At 34.4% G+C, this 19565-nt stretch overlaps 1 protein-coding gene across 1 annotated transcript in view; it reads left to right on the top strand.

Annotated features, from left to right (window-relative positions):
• Window positions 1-19565, top strand: part of LOC106111495 (protein dachsous) — a 215470-nt gene that overhangs the window by 190109 nt on the left and 5796 nt on the right. Inside the window, exons 2-12 of the mRNA XM_013293614.1 lie at window positions 4882-5062; window positions 6509-6976; window positions 13616-13791; window positions 13877-14106; window positions 14187-14373; window positions 14453-14876; window positions 16914-17261; window positions 17367-17521; window positions 17607-18681; window positions 18768-19488; window positions 19529-19542. Coding sequence (XP_013149068.1) covers window positions 4882-5062; window positions 6509-6976; window positions 13616-13791; window positions 13877-14106; window positions 14187-14373; window positions 14453-14876; window positions 16914-17261; window positions 17367-17521; window positions 17607-18681; window positions 18768-19488; window positions 19529-19542 — 3979 coding nt within the window. The remainder of the gene's footprint in view (window positions 1-4881; window positions 5063-6508; window positions 6977-13615; window positions 13792-13876; window positions 14107-14186; window positions 14374-14452; window positions 14877-16913; window positions 17262-17366; window positions 17522-17606; window positions 18682-18767; window positions 19489-19528; window positions 19543-19565) is intronic.

The following is a 19565-nucleotide window of genomic DNA, read 5'->3' as shown; positions in this document are numbered from 1 at the left end:
GTTGCTGCCAACATCAAGGACGCAAGGTTGCCATCTTTATGTCATTTTGACATTTGCAATTGATAATTTGACAAATGTAAACAATAAAATAATTTTTTCATAATTTCATGCGGATGAAGTCGCACAGGAACAGCTATTAAAAATAAAACTTGAGTAGTATTATGTGTTCTTACAGACTATGCTCTACATTTATGCCAAATTTTATAAAGATCCGTTTTGCAGTTTAAGCAAACTCTAACATCCATCCTTCTATACTATCGCATTTATAATTTTAGTAAGAAATAATATAGGTAATTTTTTAAGTTTTTGCATATTATCGGCATTTTTAAATGTTTTAGCTTCTTAACGTAAATTTATCAAAGGACTTTTACAAAGATAGTTTTATCTAGAACGAAATAAAGTTCACAATTTAAATTTACGAGTAATAAAATTGTATTATCTTTCTAAAGTAATTTATACTGTACTATCATGGTGTAAGGTTTATAATTGCGTAATCTATTTAGAATACAACTAATGGCTACAAATCCTTCGGAGGCCATGCCTGGTATTGTTCCAGCAATTTTATTTACTCCTTTGACTACTGTCGTCTCTACCTTTTTCCTTTTAACGCGAACATTTTTTAAATACCTATATGTTTGATTCCATTATTGTGTGCCAATCACTTTGAATTACAATGTCCTTTTACTACGGCCGAAGAAACGAACTGGAAATCCTTATTATTTTCGTTACAAATAATTTATTTATGCGTTTTTGTATCGAATAAACAAGGCATCTACTTTATTTAGATGAGACAAGACTTGAATGCGGCTCTTGAATTTAAATTTCTCGGATTTTGAACTGTTGAATACTTGCTGACATTTGTAATGGTTTTTTTAGCGTTTATTTTATCTACACTATTATAATAAAATGTAAACACACACTTCTTTGTTGCCTAAGGTGTCAGCAATTACAGCATATTTTTGAATAATTCTTTTTTTAATAAGAAGCGATACACTTACGTCACGCTTTAGGCTATTTTTTTTTAACGCCATTAAACTTAGGGGGTAAATATTTTGGATAAAAACACTAGTGCGGGAAAGAGAACATAAGTTGCTGCCAACATCAAGGAAGCAATGTTGCCATGGTTTGTCATGTCATTTTGACATTTACTATCAATATGTTAATAAATTTTTCATAATTTCATGCGGTTGAAGCCGCATGGGTACAGCTAGTCAGAGATACAACTTTTGATAAAGTAAAACAAAAACCGCGCACCTTTGACTAAACTATCGCACAACTCAGTTTCGCAATGATTCGTATGTTATATGGAGGTGCGCTCACTACTCGATTTTTAGTTGTGCAACTAAACAGTTGGGGCTGCGAAACAATCGACAATCGCACAACAGTTGTGAGGTCAAAGGTGTTCGCCTCTCTAAATGTAAATTCGTATTTTATATCTAGCACTAGCTGTTACTCGAGACTTTGCATGGATTAAAAAAGTAGTAAAAAATATAGCTCATCAACTCAGTGACAGCATACCATTTCCGCGGTTCAAATATTCCCTTTTTATAATATTTTTATATAGATATTGTTTGTCATTTATAATTCATTATTATTAAGTTCTCAATTCTGGATTTTAAATCAATATTCGATGACAAGATTAAATTAAATTCCCTTTAATCCTTCAATACAAAAAACCTTCGGTCCCGATAATATCCCTAATTGAGACGCGTGAAGGAGACACACATTCCGCGTACGGTTTTTTAAATACTTAATATGTTACTGAAAGTAAGCAATAAATCTTACTACGGTTGCTTATCTTTTAAGTGAAGTCCGTACAGTCAGCGTCAAATTGCAAATACATAAACTTAAGTACTTAGCCGCCGTCTTTTGTTTTATCTTTGACGTCATATTATGAAACGAATATCGCTTTTGTAAGCGACAACTTGTCTATGGGAATGTAGGAGATAAAAAGATCGATTTTCACTTATAACACATAGTCGCGACATCTATTCATGTATGTGTAATAATCGATGTTTCCAGAATATTCTATCGCAGCGACATTTCATGGCGAGTAAAGAAATTGTCGCCCGTCGTATAATCTAGATGTTTCCAGAATATTCTACCGCAACGCCATCTGTTGGCGAGTAGCGGAAGACATTCGCGTAAAGATGTCTGGAGTATTCGAAGCGGAATCGAGAATGTTCTATTAAAAATGTATATGATTCCAACAATCGAGAATGTACTGGAAGTAAAAGACAAAAGAATAACGAAAAGAAGATCGAAATTCGAGGTAGATCGGGGAGCCAGATCTAAAAAGGGAACTGCGAGGAAGAAATGTGACCGTGAAGAGAAAGCTACTGTTTTAGTGTACCCTGTAATACTTATTATTGACTATCTGTAGCCCGCGAATTTACCCCCGCGTAATTAAAAATCTTATTAAGTAGTCTTTAAATAATATGTTATTTCAGACTAAATTCTGTGCCAAACATTGTGCTCCGATTAACCGTTTTCCAAAGTTTCACATTAAAAATATTGATATTAGTAATTTATTAATTTAACTTGTACTAAAATACATAATTTACTTACAAAAGTCGTATTACATTTAATAAAACATTTTGTATAGGTTAGATTTTAAAAACGAAAAAAAAAGATTCCTTTTCATCAAAACTCGACTAAACAACACTTTGTAGAGACTACATTTAAAGCAAAATTAATTTCTATTATTTTATTGATGTAAAAACCATCCACATTTGTATATTCTGTTACTTATAGACTATCTTTGTTGTTCATTTTGCCACCATGTGAACAAGATTTATTGTTCCTCCGCATTATTATATGCAAACTACTTACATTTCAAAATGAACCAAACAAAACACATTCGTTTTGTTCCATCGGATGTTCACGTTTTGTTTTTATTGTTCAGTTTAACTGTCAATTTGTAAGCTGATTGTACTGGCCGACTGTACAGACAAGCCATTACATTAAAAATAATGCCAACTGGAATACGTGTTCTATTTTTAAATGTAGAAATGATAAACGAGGAGAATACGATTTGAATTTAGAACCGTCAATGTCAAAGGATCATAAAATCTTTGCCGGAAAGTGTCTCGTCATTCTTTTGTTTTTGTTCTTTTTTTAATGCAGATTAAAAATATTTCCTGACAGAATTAACCGCGATGGCGCCTCTCTCACCTGGCCATCCTTGTTCGGAGTTACTGTCTTAAAAAATAAAATAATTGTAATTTAAAACAAAACGTGAGATCACAGGTAACTATTTTACAGCTATAATAGCCCTATTAAAAGTAATAGAAACAAATTAGCCATGACTTTATTAGTTAATTGTAAGCGTGAAGAAATTCCCACAAAGCCTCGGTTACGAGGAAATTTAAAAAAATCATTCTTTAACATTAATAACCTCTAAATTCTTTAAATTTTTTACTATCTCCTACTACTACGTATCTAACTTAATTCTTATAATTTGAAGTTATCAAAGACTAGTAAAATGGACATAAAGTTATGTAATAAGTAAAAAACTCCATCTGAAGTTGCGCTAGCACAACTTGTTTTATTAAATTCCTACGTTGACATTAACGAGGAAACAATGATAATGGTCGCTTCATATGAGATGAAAGCAATATGTATAAACGAATAAAGACAACAGCAGAATTTACGTGTAAATGGCTAATACTAACTTTAACTTTGCTAAGGCATTATAAGTCTTAACGTGATGTACGTAAGTGAGATTGTCGCGTGACATTCCTATGATTTAGCAACAACGACAATTTATCTTCGCACTGGACGCCGGAGCAATTAATCAGCATGCGTTGTCATGTACGAACCCCGGCTTCGGTTACAAAGATTGTCAATAAATTGCATACAATTTTAATCGTTATCATTAGAAAGTTAAAGACTAGAATCCAATGTTGATGGAGAAAATACTGAACGTTGCGATCTGTACTTATTGGCTTGATAAAGAGAAGATGATTTCTTGCTAATTACCGAGTGTTCTAATCTTCGTTTTTTCGACCACTTAACACCTACGATGTGATCGTTTATTTTTCAACGCGACAGCTAATAATAGTTACTCCACAATAGTTACTTTGATATCTTTGATAGGAAATTCCTCTGATCTTTTTTTTTTTAAATCATATGGTATTTTCATCTTTGTAACCAACCATTTAAAATTTCAGCGTCGTTGTAAAATCAAATTTTAATTCTTATCGATATCTGATAGTTTATTTGTGGATTACCAAATCGATTGTTTGTAGATTTTTACAGATTTTATTTAGAAGATTCAAGAATCTTCTAGAATCTTTGTAATAAATTTCTATATCAATTATCTTCTTAGCTGATAAATTACTTGACTATTACAAATAACCTTTTGCCGCTTGAACATTGAACAATACTGCTGGGTTACCGTTAAGCATTCAATCAGGTACTATAGAGTAATAGAATTCCATAGACCTACAAATGTATAGACCTCATAATAAGGACCCCACAACTACTTGATTATTACGTTATGATCTAAGCGTTTCTAATTATTCATGATCTTTATCAGAAGCTTAGTAATCTGTAGAAAGTTTGTGAGGAATTGATATCTTGTTAGTAATAAGATTTCCAGTTATGTTAAGTTTACTGCTATTTAATGAGTTAAATTCAGATTTTAATCAACTTTGATTAGATAATAAATTCATTCTCGACCACCATTAGCGAAATTTGTTAATGTTTTTTGTGTAAGCATTTGTAATTTTTCACATTATCTTTGTGTAAGTACCCACATCAAACGAAAATATTACTCTAACTGACACAATTATTTTTCAATGTAATAATACCCTCTAATACAGTCTTAACTTTTGTTTCTTGTACAACACACAATAACATCAGTCTATTGTTTTTCAGATGTCAGCTATCGATCCGGACTGCGGTGTTAATGCAATCGTCAACTACACGCTGCCGGAGCAAGCGTTACTCCGAGCACAATTCGTTATGCGGCCAGATACTGGAGAGCTGTGCGTCGCCGCACCACTAGATCATGAACTGAATAGTGACTTTGAATTTCCAGTTGTTGCTACTGATAGAGGTAAGTTAATTACGTAAGATGAAACAGTGTCTTAGAGAGTGCGCACATCTGAAAATAAATGATCGCATAACTGTTTAGTCTCCCTTTATTTCCTGATTTTTTTTTATTGATTTGATTATGAGCTTATTTGAAGCACTACTCGATTATTAGTTGTGAAACTAAACAGTTGAATGGGCTGCGAAACAATCGACAATCGCACAACATTTGTGCGATAGTTTGGTCAAAGGTGTGCGCCCGCTCTTAGATGAGAAGTTACAAATAGAAACACAATGCTAAAATTATGTGGGATAGTGCCAATCAAAGATTTGCATTATGTCGCGAAGGAACACATTACATCACTCAAAGCTAATAATGCTACTTGAAATATATTGATGTCAACTTAAGGTTATTTACATTGTCATAAATTTAAACAAGTGTGTTTTAAAAATAGAATCTTTATTATTTATATCTAGAATATTCGATGTATTTTAACCACAAAGTTGTAGTGATTCATAATCGCAAGACAAACGTATATCATCTTCCAGCAAAACGAGAAACGTTAAAATGATAAACATTTCTTTCAAAAGTCTATAAAAGAAGAAATGGTAAAATAATACCGACAGGTGGAAGCATTGCGAACTATAAATCTATATGCAGAGTTTCAAAAATAAAGCGCCGACGACGCAGCAAGTCGCGAATAAATTCCGAAAGCGTCCGTCGGCTGTTGTCTCTACCACCAGCTGATTTATGGAGCGCGAACCGTCCAACTATTACATACCTCGGCTTTTTATTTCACCCCAATCTGACGGTCGGCAAACCTTCGCATGGGAAAGGAAATTTCGGTAGTAATTTCAGCTCAATAGGTAAACAAGCGTCTTTAACAAAATTGGTTAAACGTTACACTTAAATCTTACAGAATACAACATTTCTGTGTTAAGTGAAACATTTATATCAAGATAGTAAATACGATTTGTAAAAAGCATGCACAAATATACACTTCATCTTTTGACAGCTAATTTATTCCTCGTTGCCATCGCAACCAATGTGGACATCACAAAAGATCAAAGAAAAAAATCTAGATATATGATATAGCTTTAAATACAAGCACTAAGATGAATCTAGACAAAGTGAAACATAATATCTTATTTCAAGGATGCCTCGATAGCAATAAATTTAAGAATTTGTTTTTTCTTGTCATCAGTCAGTCATCAGTTAAATCCGTTTCCTCGTTCCTGTCACGGTATGTAAAGTCGCAACGCAGTGGAAACTGGTTCGTTCGCAATCGCATTAAAAGAATATGCATCAATTAAATTATTGCCAAGGACCAGCTCTGTTCAAGTCGGTATCACAAAACTCGTACACGGAGAAAACGCGTTGACATCAGCATAAATCAAGCGGCTGTCAATTAAACATAACATTACAACAATACACAAACAATCAAGAGACCAATTATTTATATATTCGCAGGGGGCCTGTCCACGACCGCTATGGTGAAGATCCAACTTCTCGATATAAACGACAACGTTCCCGCATTCACTGTTAAGGATTACAACGTATCTTTAAAAGAAGGCAGGATATCGTCAAATGAACCAATCGTTGCTGTCACCGCGACAGACGCTGATTCAGGGAGATTTGGAACCGTTACTTATAGAATAATCAACGGAAATGATAATGATGTGTTCAGAATAGACAGAAGTACTGGAGAAATATTCGTCACAAAGCCAGCTTTGATTCAGTCTAATGGAAAGTTTGAGTTGGAAGTATCGGCGACAGATGGCGGTGGGCTCACCGCGCCCCAAGGTGCTACTGTTCATGTTAATGTGATGCCAACTGGTGTTGGCTCAGCATTATTTGACAAGCCAAGATATAATTTCCGAGTCAGAGAAGATGTTAGAAGTGGAACTATCGTTGGAAATTTGAAAGCTACTGCTGGAGGTAAGAGTTAATATTTTTTTAATAAACTATCGTAATAAGGTTGTATATTTTAACAGTTAATTATAAAGTAGTTAATTGGATAGTATCCTATTTTTACTGTACAATAATGTAAATTAAAGTAGCTAAGAATACTGATGTCAAAAACGTTTGTATACTCAAGACACTCATTCAATAGCATTCCAGAGATAGAAAGGTTCGTAGACAAACAAACAAATAAACGTTTTGGATTACATACAAAGAAAGTCACTTAGAAAGAGTAAATATTAATGTTAGAGTAGATCTAACTACCGTTGAATAGAATTACGTTATAGCTTCATTTCTCTTAACAAATTTATCGAAGTCGTGCCACACTAGTATACATATAAACTACAAACGGTAGCGATAAAATAGACGTATATTATCTTAGATTTATTATCTGCATTATCCTATAAAATGTGAACTGTTTTAAAATCAACTCAAGGTTCAAAATTCATTAGCAAATCAAACAAAATAGTTAAAAGCAAAAATAAGAAAGACGATTTACAAAAGACTGATAAAATCATGTTTTTACTAATCAAAGATCCACCAAGAACTGAATTTTAACGCTATTATTAAAGTATTATAACTAAAATAAAAAACAAAAGGTCATTTTATCGTTTACTTAAACTTCCTTAATGCGATAGTCGTGACTCGGTAATGATAATACAAATGACAATTTTATACAGAAGCCATATAGTAACACCTTCGCGATCGCTTTTCGTTTGCACCACACAGTGTAGATGTCTATGCACAAATTCGTAATCGCCCATTGTCCTGGTGGGATCACGAATATGTGCATTGAATCCCTTCCACATCTTTTAACTTCGCTTTGTAGTTAACAATCAAAGCACGTGTATTGCGATTTATAAATCGAGTATGATTCGATAATTTTGCTTGTAAAACGGTTCTGGCGTTGCGTCCATAGGTGTCGCGTCCATAAGTGTCGGATCAAATTACATTAGATGACTCGCTGGTTGTTTGTCCCATTCTAATATAAAAAAAACTTGTGTTTACGCGATTATTTTGAAATGTAGGTCTAAAATAATAGTTTTGTTAATTATTTTCGATTGTAATAGTTCGTGAAAATGATATGTGTTAAGATTGAGTTATTGACATAAATAATTTCCACTTTTCAAAAGCACATATTTAATTTCAAATGAAAATTAATAAAACAATGTTACCTTAAGGCTAAGGTATATTTATTGGTTTATAAAACTCTAATAAACAATACACTTGCATGTTCAAAGGGTATAAAAATCAGCAATGCTGATGCTACATTGAGTCTTATTAATTATTACCAGTTTCGAAGAAACAGCCACTTAAAAGCCTGAATTTGGCAATAACGAGATCGCAGAAACACCTAAAATAACCTTTAAATGCAGTTTTATGAATCTTACAGATTTACTATATCGATTCGAGAAATTGCAATTTCGTTTTGAGATTATAAAATATACAGATCGTATAATAAATACAAAATTAAAAAAGTAAAGAAAAACGTAACTGTTTGTTAATCTTTGGATACTGAAATATTATTAAATTTACCTCCGTGCAGCTAAAGTTTTGGTTAGTCTTTAAATATCGTAGTAAGAAACATGTCTCTGTCTGTAACTTTTTAGTCTTTTCACGGGCAATTCAAAACAATGTTTTATTAAAATATTAAAACGGAATTTCCCGTTACTTTGTAATCATTTAACAAGGTATATTATTGACATTAGTTTTCGATTATAATTTCATAGAATCATTGAAACATCGTTGATAAATCAAAATGAAGTCGATAAAGTACAGTCGCTATCTCACTCGGGACGTTGTTCTACTAATATTTATTCTTTGATTCCTTCTGTTACACCGTACAAGATCAAATTGCGCCAACAATGATATGTACAATATTGCCTTTCTTAAAGTTACCATGACTTCTAATCTGACCTATCATAGATAGCGTATGATGACAAGATTTTTCTTAACATTATTCAATTTTCTCATAATTTTCAAAAGTATATCCATGGAATAGTTACTACATTTAAATCTTTTTGATGTATTAAATTATATTATACTAATACATGCTTTCGCCTGCGACTCCGTTCGCGTGGAATTAAAAACAAAGTGAGTAGCCTATGTGTTCTTCTAGACTATTCTCTACATCTGTACTAAATTTCATTGTAATCCGTTCAGCCGTTTAGGCTACAAATTCTATCCATCCATCCATCTAAACTTTCGCATTTATAACATGAGTATGATCTATATTGTAGTAACTATACAATTAACTATTAATCTGGCAAAATAATATTGTAAAAAAATACACTTGAAACGTAACAAAGTATGTTTGTAAAATTTTATCAATTACGTCTAAACCTTATCTTTAATTAGTTCGTCAGTCAAAATTTAGCCGCCAGTTCGTCAGTGATCAGAGTTGTAAAGAATTTAAATTCGATCCAAAAATTATAGGTGTAATTGACTCAAACTGGTAATAAAACCACTCAAGTCATTTGCATTAAAATGCACGTCTCGAAATTCAATTAGCGTCTTTAATAACTTCGGGTTTGTTCGGATGCCAGTTTGAAGGCCAAATAGCTGTGTCCGTTATTATTATGCTGTATCGAAACGTGAAACTATTTATTCTACATTGTTGATATTTGTCTACATACTGATTAATTAAAAGATGTAATTAGTACAGTCCTTATTGGATAAGAAAAAATATCTTTACACGGTAGCTTGATTCATATTTTTAATATTATAAAATGAATACTGATCAAGAGATATTGGTCGCAGCTAACATTCCACTTATAGTCATAAAGGCATTTTTAAATTGGTATTCTCCTACGTTCCGTGTTCTAAGAAAGACTTAAGACCGTTGTTACATTCGCGAAATTAAAATTTCAAATTAAAAATATCTGATAAATCACGTTCAGTATACAACGGTGTAATAGTCAGCCGTTTCATACAACTTCACGTTTATTCTGTTGCAAGCAGCGGCTCTGTAAATCACTGAATTGCAAACTCCACCGTTAGGCTGCGTCGCACTTGTCTGTGAGAATTCCGCTACACCAGCGCCATTGTTGTATTATGAGATAGCGGGCCGAGATTCATACTTTAGAGGCATTCTGTATTGTTTTTGCTCGAAAATGGACCACACTCATGCCGGGACTATCTATACAAAGATATATATTTCACTCGCGACTCCGTTCACGTGGAATTAAAAAGTAGCCTATGTGTTCTTCTAGACTATCTCTACCAAATATCCTTCCATCTTTTCGCATTTACAGTATTGTTATTATGTTTTGTGTTATTAAAATGTATGTATGTATTATTGATGACTTCAATATCGGTTTGAAATCGCGCCAATAACTCAGTAAATGTTATCAGCACGTATGACAATTCCGATCCTCCGGAAATCTGTACCAGGTGCTGAGGCCACTGTAAATCATTGTAGACAGTCAACAACTGCGCTAATATAAAGTATACATTGATTGCAAATAATTCTAGCTACAGTTCGTTTTATTGCATGTTATAAATAAATCGTTAATAATTGAAACGATTGTAAAAAAACATTATTGCAAATTTAATCTCTGCAATAGGAAAATACCGATTTGAAATTTAAACGTAACGTATAACTTTGTGGCGCAAGCGTAAAGCGATTCGCTTTCAGTTATTGTAAACAGAAGACTCAAAAAAAAAACAATAAAAAAACTATAGTCAAATTATTTCTTGTATTGTTTTCAAACGATCAAGAATTTGGGTAAAGGTCGCTTTAAACCAATGCGTAAAGTTGTCTATGTCTACTACAAAGATTCCTATTATCTAGAAGTGGCAATTGCGTTTGTTTCATAAATTTTAAACCTCTTGTACGCTCTACAATTTACTCCTCAGCCGGATCATCCAATCCCGTATTTAATTAGAAAAAGCGGTACATTTAAGGCCAACGTTCATGCGCACGCCCTCACCGGATTTATGAGCTATTCGCCCCGAGATAAACATCAATTAATTAAAAAAATATATCATTTAATGATCATTAAGATGTATGTTCACTTGAACTTATGTCATAAATTGGATAACTTGCACGGCCACTTCCCGTCGTATAAAATATTTTACTTTTAATATCGTTTAATTTAATTGCTAGAATTATGGGCGTCCCGATTCGTAACAATGTATTCATGTAAAATCGATATAATAAAACGAATTTCGTTTATTCGATTATATCGATTATGATAAGCTAGAGAGTATAATCAGAGAGAACTAAAAAAAAGTGACTAATTTCCTTATTAAATTGTCTTGATATTTTACTATCTTATTATGGAATACTTTCCTAATCAAATGGAATTCAAAGTACCTTTCGTTTTTCCCAGAGCAATGTATTAAAAGCCTTCATAACTATATAATTTAATTTACTCCGGCTGCGAGCTGCTATTCGTCTTTCCGTCAATTACTAGACAGTTATGATTCACTATAGATGAAATACGAAAAACAGTTACACAACACGTTAACTTCGGTACAGTAGGTGTGTTTCTAATCAAAGTTCGATTTAATTATATTATTGACTCGCAGCGGCACTCCGTTAGACCACACGCAGTCGACGTAATTTATGACCCGCGAGCCGATCTATTGAATACTAGTAGGTGCTATTTAATCGACGCACGACGATTGATTCTTTTACACCGTTCAATCGAGATCTGGTTCACGCTTTCTTTTGCCCGTCGCTGAAAATTTGAAATTCGAATCCCCGAGAAATCCAAGGATACGGCCGAGGCTCGGACGCGCGGCAACCGGCCGAATAAATCCAATGGAGGTCAACAAACTTCTCTCACAACGACAGTTTTTGTCGGTGCCCTTCTAGACTTCTTTTTTGAAACCCCCGCACCTCAATTATTTTAAAACTTTTTACGCCGCGTTATTTGGAAGTTGGGACTGAAATTGTTTACACGATTTATGTATTAAATGCTCTGAATCGCTGACGTTGGTACGTCTTCGGCTTATGTAATTATATCTTTAGCAAACTTGAAGGCCACGAGATTTTAAAAGAATGTCACGTCAAGAATGTAAGTCATGTATTCTAAAGCAATTAGACTTAATACGATGCGAACTATTATTGGAAGTTATTGTTTTATTATCGTTTACTATCGATGGAATTCCAAATTAACCTTTGGTCTCATTTATCCCCATATAATTAACCTTCGCGGCCGCTCCGGCAGAATGAGACTCTGCCCAAGATACAGTTCTTAAAAGATATTCCGATGCTAGATGCTAGATAAGTGCACTTTCCCAGCTTCATTCCGTATGGCATTTAAAGGCCGGAGATAATCGAACTTTGAGATAATTAATTCATTTAACTGAAATCGGAGATCGTAACAATTCACATAGGAGATCTTTACAAGTCTTAATTGAGGGTCGGTGTTGGCGCGTGAGCCAGATAATCGGCGGCGGCATTAATGATTTCAATTTAGAGGACCGAGTGCGAATAAATTTTCGTAATGACGTGGGACAGGTAAGCCACGCTGGACCGCCACTGGCTTTAATGAGCTCCGGTCAAAAAAATACATTGCGATGATTCTATTTCACTCGCTCGATAATTATCCGAAAGATTCTGTAACTCACAATTAAGAAAAACAAACGCCCGCACTGTTTGATTCAAAAACTGTATGACCTCAATAGGATAGACCTTGTAATGTGTGCTATTAAATGTGTCTAGACTCTCCTTTTTATAATATGTAAAAGTTAGCAAAAATCTACGGTATTATTAAAATGATAAAGTGTTAAAAACAATTCAGGAAAAAGTTATTCGAAAGCGAAAGTTTCATACACATAAAAGTACGTTTACTGCATTATTAACTAAACTTTAAAACATCAATATCTGCGATCGCAAAATTCCTGATTTTATTAATCGAAAATCATCCATAGCAACACACATAAGAACACCGAAAATTCTCAAAGCGAAAACAAACACCGATCACCGCATTAAAGGCGGGCCCCGTAAAATCTCCGAAAATAAGACCATGTCGCGTCACCGGCTGTATAAAGAGGAAAGACAAAGGGACATCGGGGCGATGGGACGTGTCCGGGGAGGGAGCGATCCCGCTAGGGACCTGTTACAGGGACAAAGACTGCTGAGAACGTCGGTGAATAAGTCAGTATATCAATCTCCTACCGTCAACCGATCTGCCCAAAACGGCCGGCGAAAAAACACGCCTGCAAAAAATGGACGACCCGAAAAAAATGGCCGACGACATTGAATCGCTTAAACTGCCACGAGAAGTGCCAATTAAATTTGATAGAAATAATGCAATTTTAGAATGAAACTCACATTTTACCGGTTCACATTTTTATGGATAACACAATTGTAATAATAAATAATAAAAGAGTGAATGCCTATTTATTAGGGTAGCGCGAAAGATAGGTTTCGACCAAATCTTCACTCTCAGTTGGTGGGATCGTGGTCAAGCGCTAGCTTAAAAAACTTGAAAAAAAATTGTATGAAAATAATAGAATATTTGTTAGTGATTTTAACACTATTAGGAGTTTTATCGAAGTTGTAGTCTAATGTATATAATAAACAAAAAAAATATGCATAACCTTATTTTGTTTAGACCTGACTCCGTAGTCTCCACAATATATTGGTAATTTTTTTTTTAGGTAAACACTTAGTTCGATACAGTATAGTGTCAGGCGACACCGACCACCATTTCAGTATCGAACCCCACACAGGGGCTATAAGAACGGCCTCACAACTGGATAGAGAAGTCACCTCTTCATACTTATTGAATGTTCGAGCCGCTAACGGGAATCCAGCTAGCTATGACCAAACTCAGGTTCAGACATTACTAAATTATTATACATAGAAACTTGCTTAAATTTATATGGTTCATTGTTATAATTGTTTTATTTATTTTACAGGTTCAAATAACATTGGAAGACGTGAACGACAATGCACCGGAGTTCGGTACATCTTCAGTGAGGGTATCAGTTGCTGAATCCGCGACTATAGGATCAGTTGTTTACGCTGCCAGAGCCACTGACGAAGATGAAGGAAAGAATGGACAGATTACATACACTTTGCTATCTGCCACTGGCCCGCCGAACACATTCGCCGTGAATCCTCAACATGGATTGGTTACCTTATTAAGGTAATTAACTAAGAGATTCTCTGTCAATCAATTAATCTATTTCAAAATAGTTTAATAATATGTACATTTCCTTTGATTAGGCCCTTAGACTACGAAGATCTTCTAAGGCATACACTGATCATTGCCGCCAAGGACGGAGGAACTGCCCCCCTTAGTGCCAACTTAACATTAGTAGTGGATGTACAAGATGTCAATGATAATGCACCAGTATTCGAACATGATACATACAGTGCTAATGTTCTGGAGTCAGAAGCAGTAAAAACTAAAGTAAGTAAAGAATAAAGATTCCAAAATTGTCAAAACATATACTAAAACAGTCCTAACTAAATATGTGTTTTTTTTTCAGATATTAGAAATCCAAGCAATAGACAAAGATACTGGTAATAATGCTCGAATAACGTACAAAATAATATCAGAAAACAACACGAATGAAGAATATTTTAACGTTCAATCAGGTACAGGCTGGGTATATCTCGCTAAACCTCTAGATAGAGAGACGACAGCAAAACACAAGATGACTATAATTGCGACTGATAATGGTATCCCGCCGCTGTCAACTAGTGCAAGTCTAGTTGTGAATGTAATTGATGCAAATGATAACGATCCAGTGTTCACAAAAGGATCTTATGAATTCCAAGTCGAAGAGAATCGTAAAGTGGGTGCGTTTGTAGGAAAAATATCTGCTACCGATGCAGATTTAGGTGACAACGCATTAGTCAGATACAATCTCTTCCCATCAAATACCAGTTTTATCGTGAATCCAATTTCTGGTGAGCATTTCTTTTTTTCATTTACTTTCACCACATTGTACTTAACGGCTGTATTGTTTACTTGCAAAGTTGAATATTTATTTCAAGTTGTTCAGTAAACAAGAATAAGGCTAAATAAAATAACTAATGCTGTTGCATTTGCTGTGTTAAGACAATGCGATACCGTAATACCAACAACTCGAGAGTCCTGACTAGTGTTTGATTAGCCAAAGAACTATTTCGCTGTACAGTACCCAACCTCTCGGCGCATTGTTTGCGTTGCCGGCACTTTTGAAAGCTAAAACCCAAAGTGTGTTGTGGCTTAAGACTCGTCAACTGAGCAAACGGATTGTGTAAATACGTCCACATTAATACCTGAACAATTTAAAGGAAAAGGGAGCAGTGTGAAGAGGGTGTTTGCTCTTCAATACCCATGAATATCCCCTTCGATTATAGCTATTTAAGAGATTTATCTCAATGCAGCCCAATAAACAACATACATAGAAAAAAAACCCTAATTTTGATCGTTAAGATTATTATCACATACGTTAAATCATTCGGACAGCTCTCCTTTTCTTCCGAATTTGAAGAGGAAATAATTTAATTAGAATTCATGTTCCGAAGCTATTGGTGGCTTTGTATGACCAAATTTGTTTACGAATGTGCTGATCTTGGATGCATCGTGGGTTTTTCCTTGCTTCATATGGTTGTTCACAAAAGATGCGAGGGTAACTCAAGCGGGTATTGGCGACCTTAACTGACTGATGAATGGTAGAATCTTTTCATCTCAATTTGGTATCAGTTACACCTTATGCGATAGTACATTTTAACCTTAAATATCGACCGATATTCGTAAATCATTCTCAAAGACAACTGTATACGATAGAATCGAGTTTAAAATCAGAGCTAGAAAATTTTCATAGATGGATATGTAACCATTAGTATATTTTTAGATGCACATTTTAAGCATGAATTACAAAGTAAGGATTAAAGCTGTAAAGATCATAAATTGAGAGATATGAATGTCCTTTTCACAGTATTAAATATAAGAATCTAAGAAAAGAAAAATTAAATCTCAAAGTAATACCGCAATAGGAGGCAATGAATTAATGCGCGTCAATTTCGAGTTATAAACGTCGTCGCACGCGCATGCGCCGTGACCCGCCATTAACTATTATTAAAATATTGCGATGTAGGAACCTCGCTATTCTCTTCCATGTTTTATTACGGCTCCGGCCAAGATACTGTCGTCGGGTATTTAAAGATCATACGTTACAAGTGTACATGCAAGACGTCTCCTGGATCTACGACTTGTTACCTTCGTACTTTTACGGATACCTTTTTTTTTAAAATATAATCGGATAAATTATTTATAAAATATGTTAAGAACCCAATCGAGATATGACACTAAAGTATAATTAAATAAAAATCATCGATCAAATCAAATGTATCGTGAATAAAAATAAAAGCCAGTATGAATAACGTCACTTTTGTTCGGTTACTCTTGTTTCGGTATAAATCTTCTCCTTGCTCAAGGTATTTTCTTACTTCGACGTCAGTGAGACGATATATGTTATGTTCCTGCGCTGAGAAATATCGTCGAATTTTTTTTAGTGGTCGCTTCAAATCGCTCATTACGAGGCCCTCTGCCACATCTTATTATCTCTCGACAGCTTTATCTCGATCTGCGGAAATATCAGCTATATCGACATCGGTTAAGGACTGCTTTTCGGTGAGACGATTTTGTGAAATCACGCTGTCGTCCTTTCCAGTTCTGTCATCACGAGTTTTAGGTTCCCGATACGGAGCGGTCCGTTGGATAATCATAGACATTGTGCCGCGAGCGATTCTTTTTATGAATACTTAATTTAAGGCTTGGAGAATTTCTGTATTCGTTTCGTTTTTGAAACATAAAAATTAAAGCGCATTCTAGCGTCAAAATACAAAATTATTTTGCATAAATATGCAATTTTTTACAAGAATTATTTCTTAAAAAATTGGCGTTTTATTTAATAATGAAATTAAAATTTTAATTAAATACATTAATTTTTTTTCCAGGTATAATAACCACACGTGAAGTATTAGACAGAGAGTTTCGGTCTTCTTACTCAGTGTTTGCCGAAGCAAGAGATTTAGGAAGTTTGCCGAGATCAAATAGAGTTCCTATAGTTATTAAGGTTACAGACGTCAATGATAATTCACCAGAAATTATTGATCCTAGAGAAGATGTTGTCAGTGTGAGAGAAGAACAACAGCCTGGTGCAGAAGTGGCTAGAGTCAAAGCTATTGATAAAGACAATGGTATAAATGCCACGGTAACGTATTCTATCTTGAACGAAAGAGACATGGATGGCTTTGGAGTGTTTGTTATCGATTCTCATACAGGAGTTATTAAAACAAGTACAGGTAAGACAATAATAATATTCTTCAATTCATCTCCACTGTTTGGTTATTATCTGTTTTGGCGGTGTTTTACATTTTATTAATTTGAAATGATTTTTTCATTTTCAGTTCTTGATCATGAGGAAAGATCAATATATCGTCTAACTGTAGCAGCAACAGATAGCGGCCTACCTCCTAGACAAACTGTAAGGCAATTGAAAGTTGAAGTTTTAGATTTAAATGACAATAGACCCACTTTTACTAGTTCAAGTTTATCATTCAAGGTAAGACAGTAATTTTAAATACCCATTTCTAATAATAATTGGTGTTGTCGAATAGCACTTCACTTACAATAATTTTTAATTACAGGTCAAAGAAAACGCCAAGATTGGTCATGTTGTTGGTACGGTTGCCTGTTGTGACAGCTATTTACAAGACAATTCAATAAGTAATGAAGAAGAACGACAAATATCATATCTTTTGATGCCATTGACATCTGATCATTTGCCTGGTACTTTTGAAATTGACCGTCGAACTGGTTCATTAGTTGTTGCAAGGGAATTGGACAGAGAAATCCAAGAAGAATATAGACTGGAAGTAAGAGCTTTGGATACCTCAGCAACAAATAACCCTCAAAGCAGTGCTGTGACTGTTAGAATTGAAATAATCGATGTAAACGACAACGCACCACAATGGTCTCAAGATCCAATAAATATAGAAGTATCTGAAATCACTTCAGTCGGAATGATTGTTTACAACTTCACAGCACGAGATGCTGACGCTGGACCTAATGGGGAACTAAATTTTCGCATAGTTTCAATGTTACCAATATCAAAAAATGTATTTAGCCTAGATCCTTTAACTGGTACTTTAACCTTAACAGCACCAGTTGATTTCGAAGATATAAAAGATTATTGGTTGGTTGTTGAAGTAACCGATCTAGCAACAAACGTCTCTGAAAGAATGGCAACATTAGCAACAGTTCACATTTCGGTCACAGATTCAAACGATAACATTCCTTCTTTCGTCTCTAATAATAAAGTTTCTGTTACTATGAACACAATATCTGGAGTTTTATATCAAGCTTTAGCTGTTGATGCAGACTCTGGTGATAATGGCAGAATATCTTACTACATTTCTAGTGGAAATGATCATGCATACTTTTCATTGGATTATGACTCGGGAAGATTGACGTTGTCGAAAAAATTTTCTTCCGATACTACCAAGGTTCGTTCAGGACAGTATAAGCTAAATATCACCGCCTCCGATCACGGTATACCATTCCCGAGACAAACTCATATGACACTACTTTTAAATTTGCAAGCATCGACAAATATACCACCTAGATTTACAGAAAATATGTATAGAGCAAATATTAGCGAAGATATACGTCCTGGCAGTTTTGTAACGAGATTAAACGCTAAGTCATCTAGAGGTAACATGGGTAAGTTTTTAATTTAAAAAACTCTCTAATAAATACATCGTTTTCCCCGTAAATTAGTATTTCTAATTATGTGGTTATTTTTTCAGGTAATCTTACTTATATGATTCCACCTGGATTAGCAGATGACAAATTTACAATTGAAGAGCGTCTCGGTACAGTGACAGTAAAAACTAAAATAGACAGAGAAGAAGCGGATCAATACATTTTTCCAGTTTACGTCACTGACTCTAGCACATTTCAATCAACTACAAATTTCGACGTAGCAACCGTGACAATAAGCATTCTAGATGTTAATGATAATCCACCATCATTCAAACCTGGTTCGTGTTACCCATTAGCTGTTCCTGAAAATAATGAACCTGAAATTATCCATACTATAGCAGCGACAGATAAAGATATTGGTGCCAATGGAGTTATAACCTACAGTATTATTTCTGGAAATAACGGGAACAAATTCTCAATAGATTCAACGACAGGAAAACTAACAGCTAAGACATTAGATCGCGAGACGCAATCAAAATATGATTTGACTATTGCTGCATATGATCATGGTTCACCAGTAGCTTTGCAAGGAACGTGTAATATCACTATCCTTGTGGAGGATCAGAACGACAATGACCCTGTTTTTGATACAGGACATTATTCAGCAGCCATACCTGAAGATGCACCAATCGATACGTCGATTATAAAAGTAAGAGCTACTGATGCTGATTTAGGTTTTAATAAACGTATCGTATACTCATTAGCCAATGAAAGCCAAGGTCTCTTCCGAATAGATAATAAAACTGGAGTTATCTATACCACCGGGTAAGTTATTCTTCATACAATTGTTATTACAAATTTGTAGGTTCATTGTATTTAGCATATGTTCATAATGCAATTTA

The sequence above is a fragment of the Papilio polytes genome, unplaced genomic scaffold, assembly GCF_000836215.1.
Source record: "Papilio polytes unplaced genomic scaffold, Ppol_1.0 DF824158.1, whole genome shotgun sequence".
In the NCBI taxonomy this organism is placed as follows: Eukaryota; Metazoa; Arthropoda; class Insecta; order Lepidoptera; family Papilionidae; genus Papilio; species Papilio polytes.
This window is presented reverse-complemented; position numbering and strand designations above follow the sequence as displayed.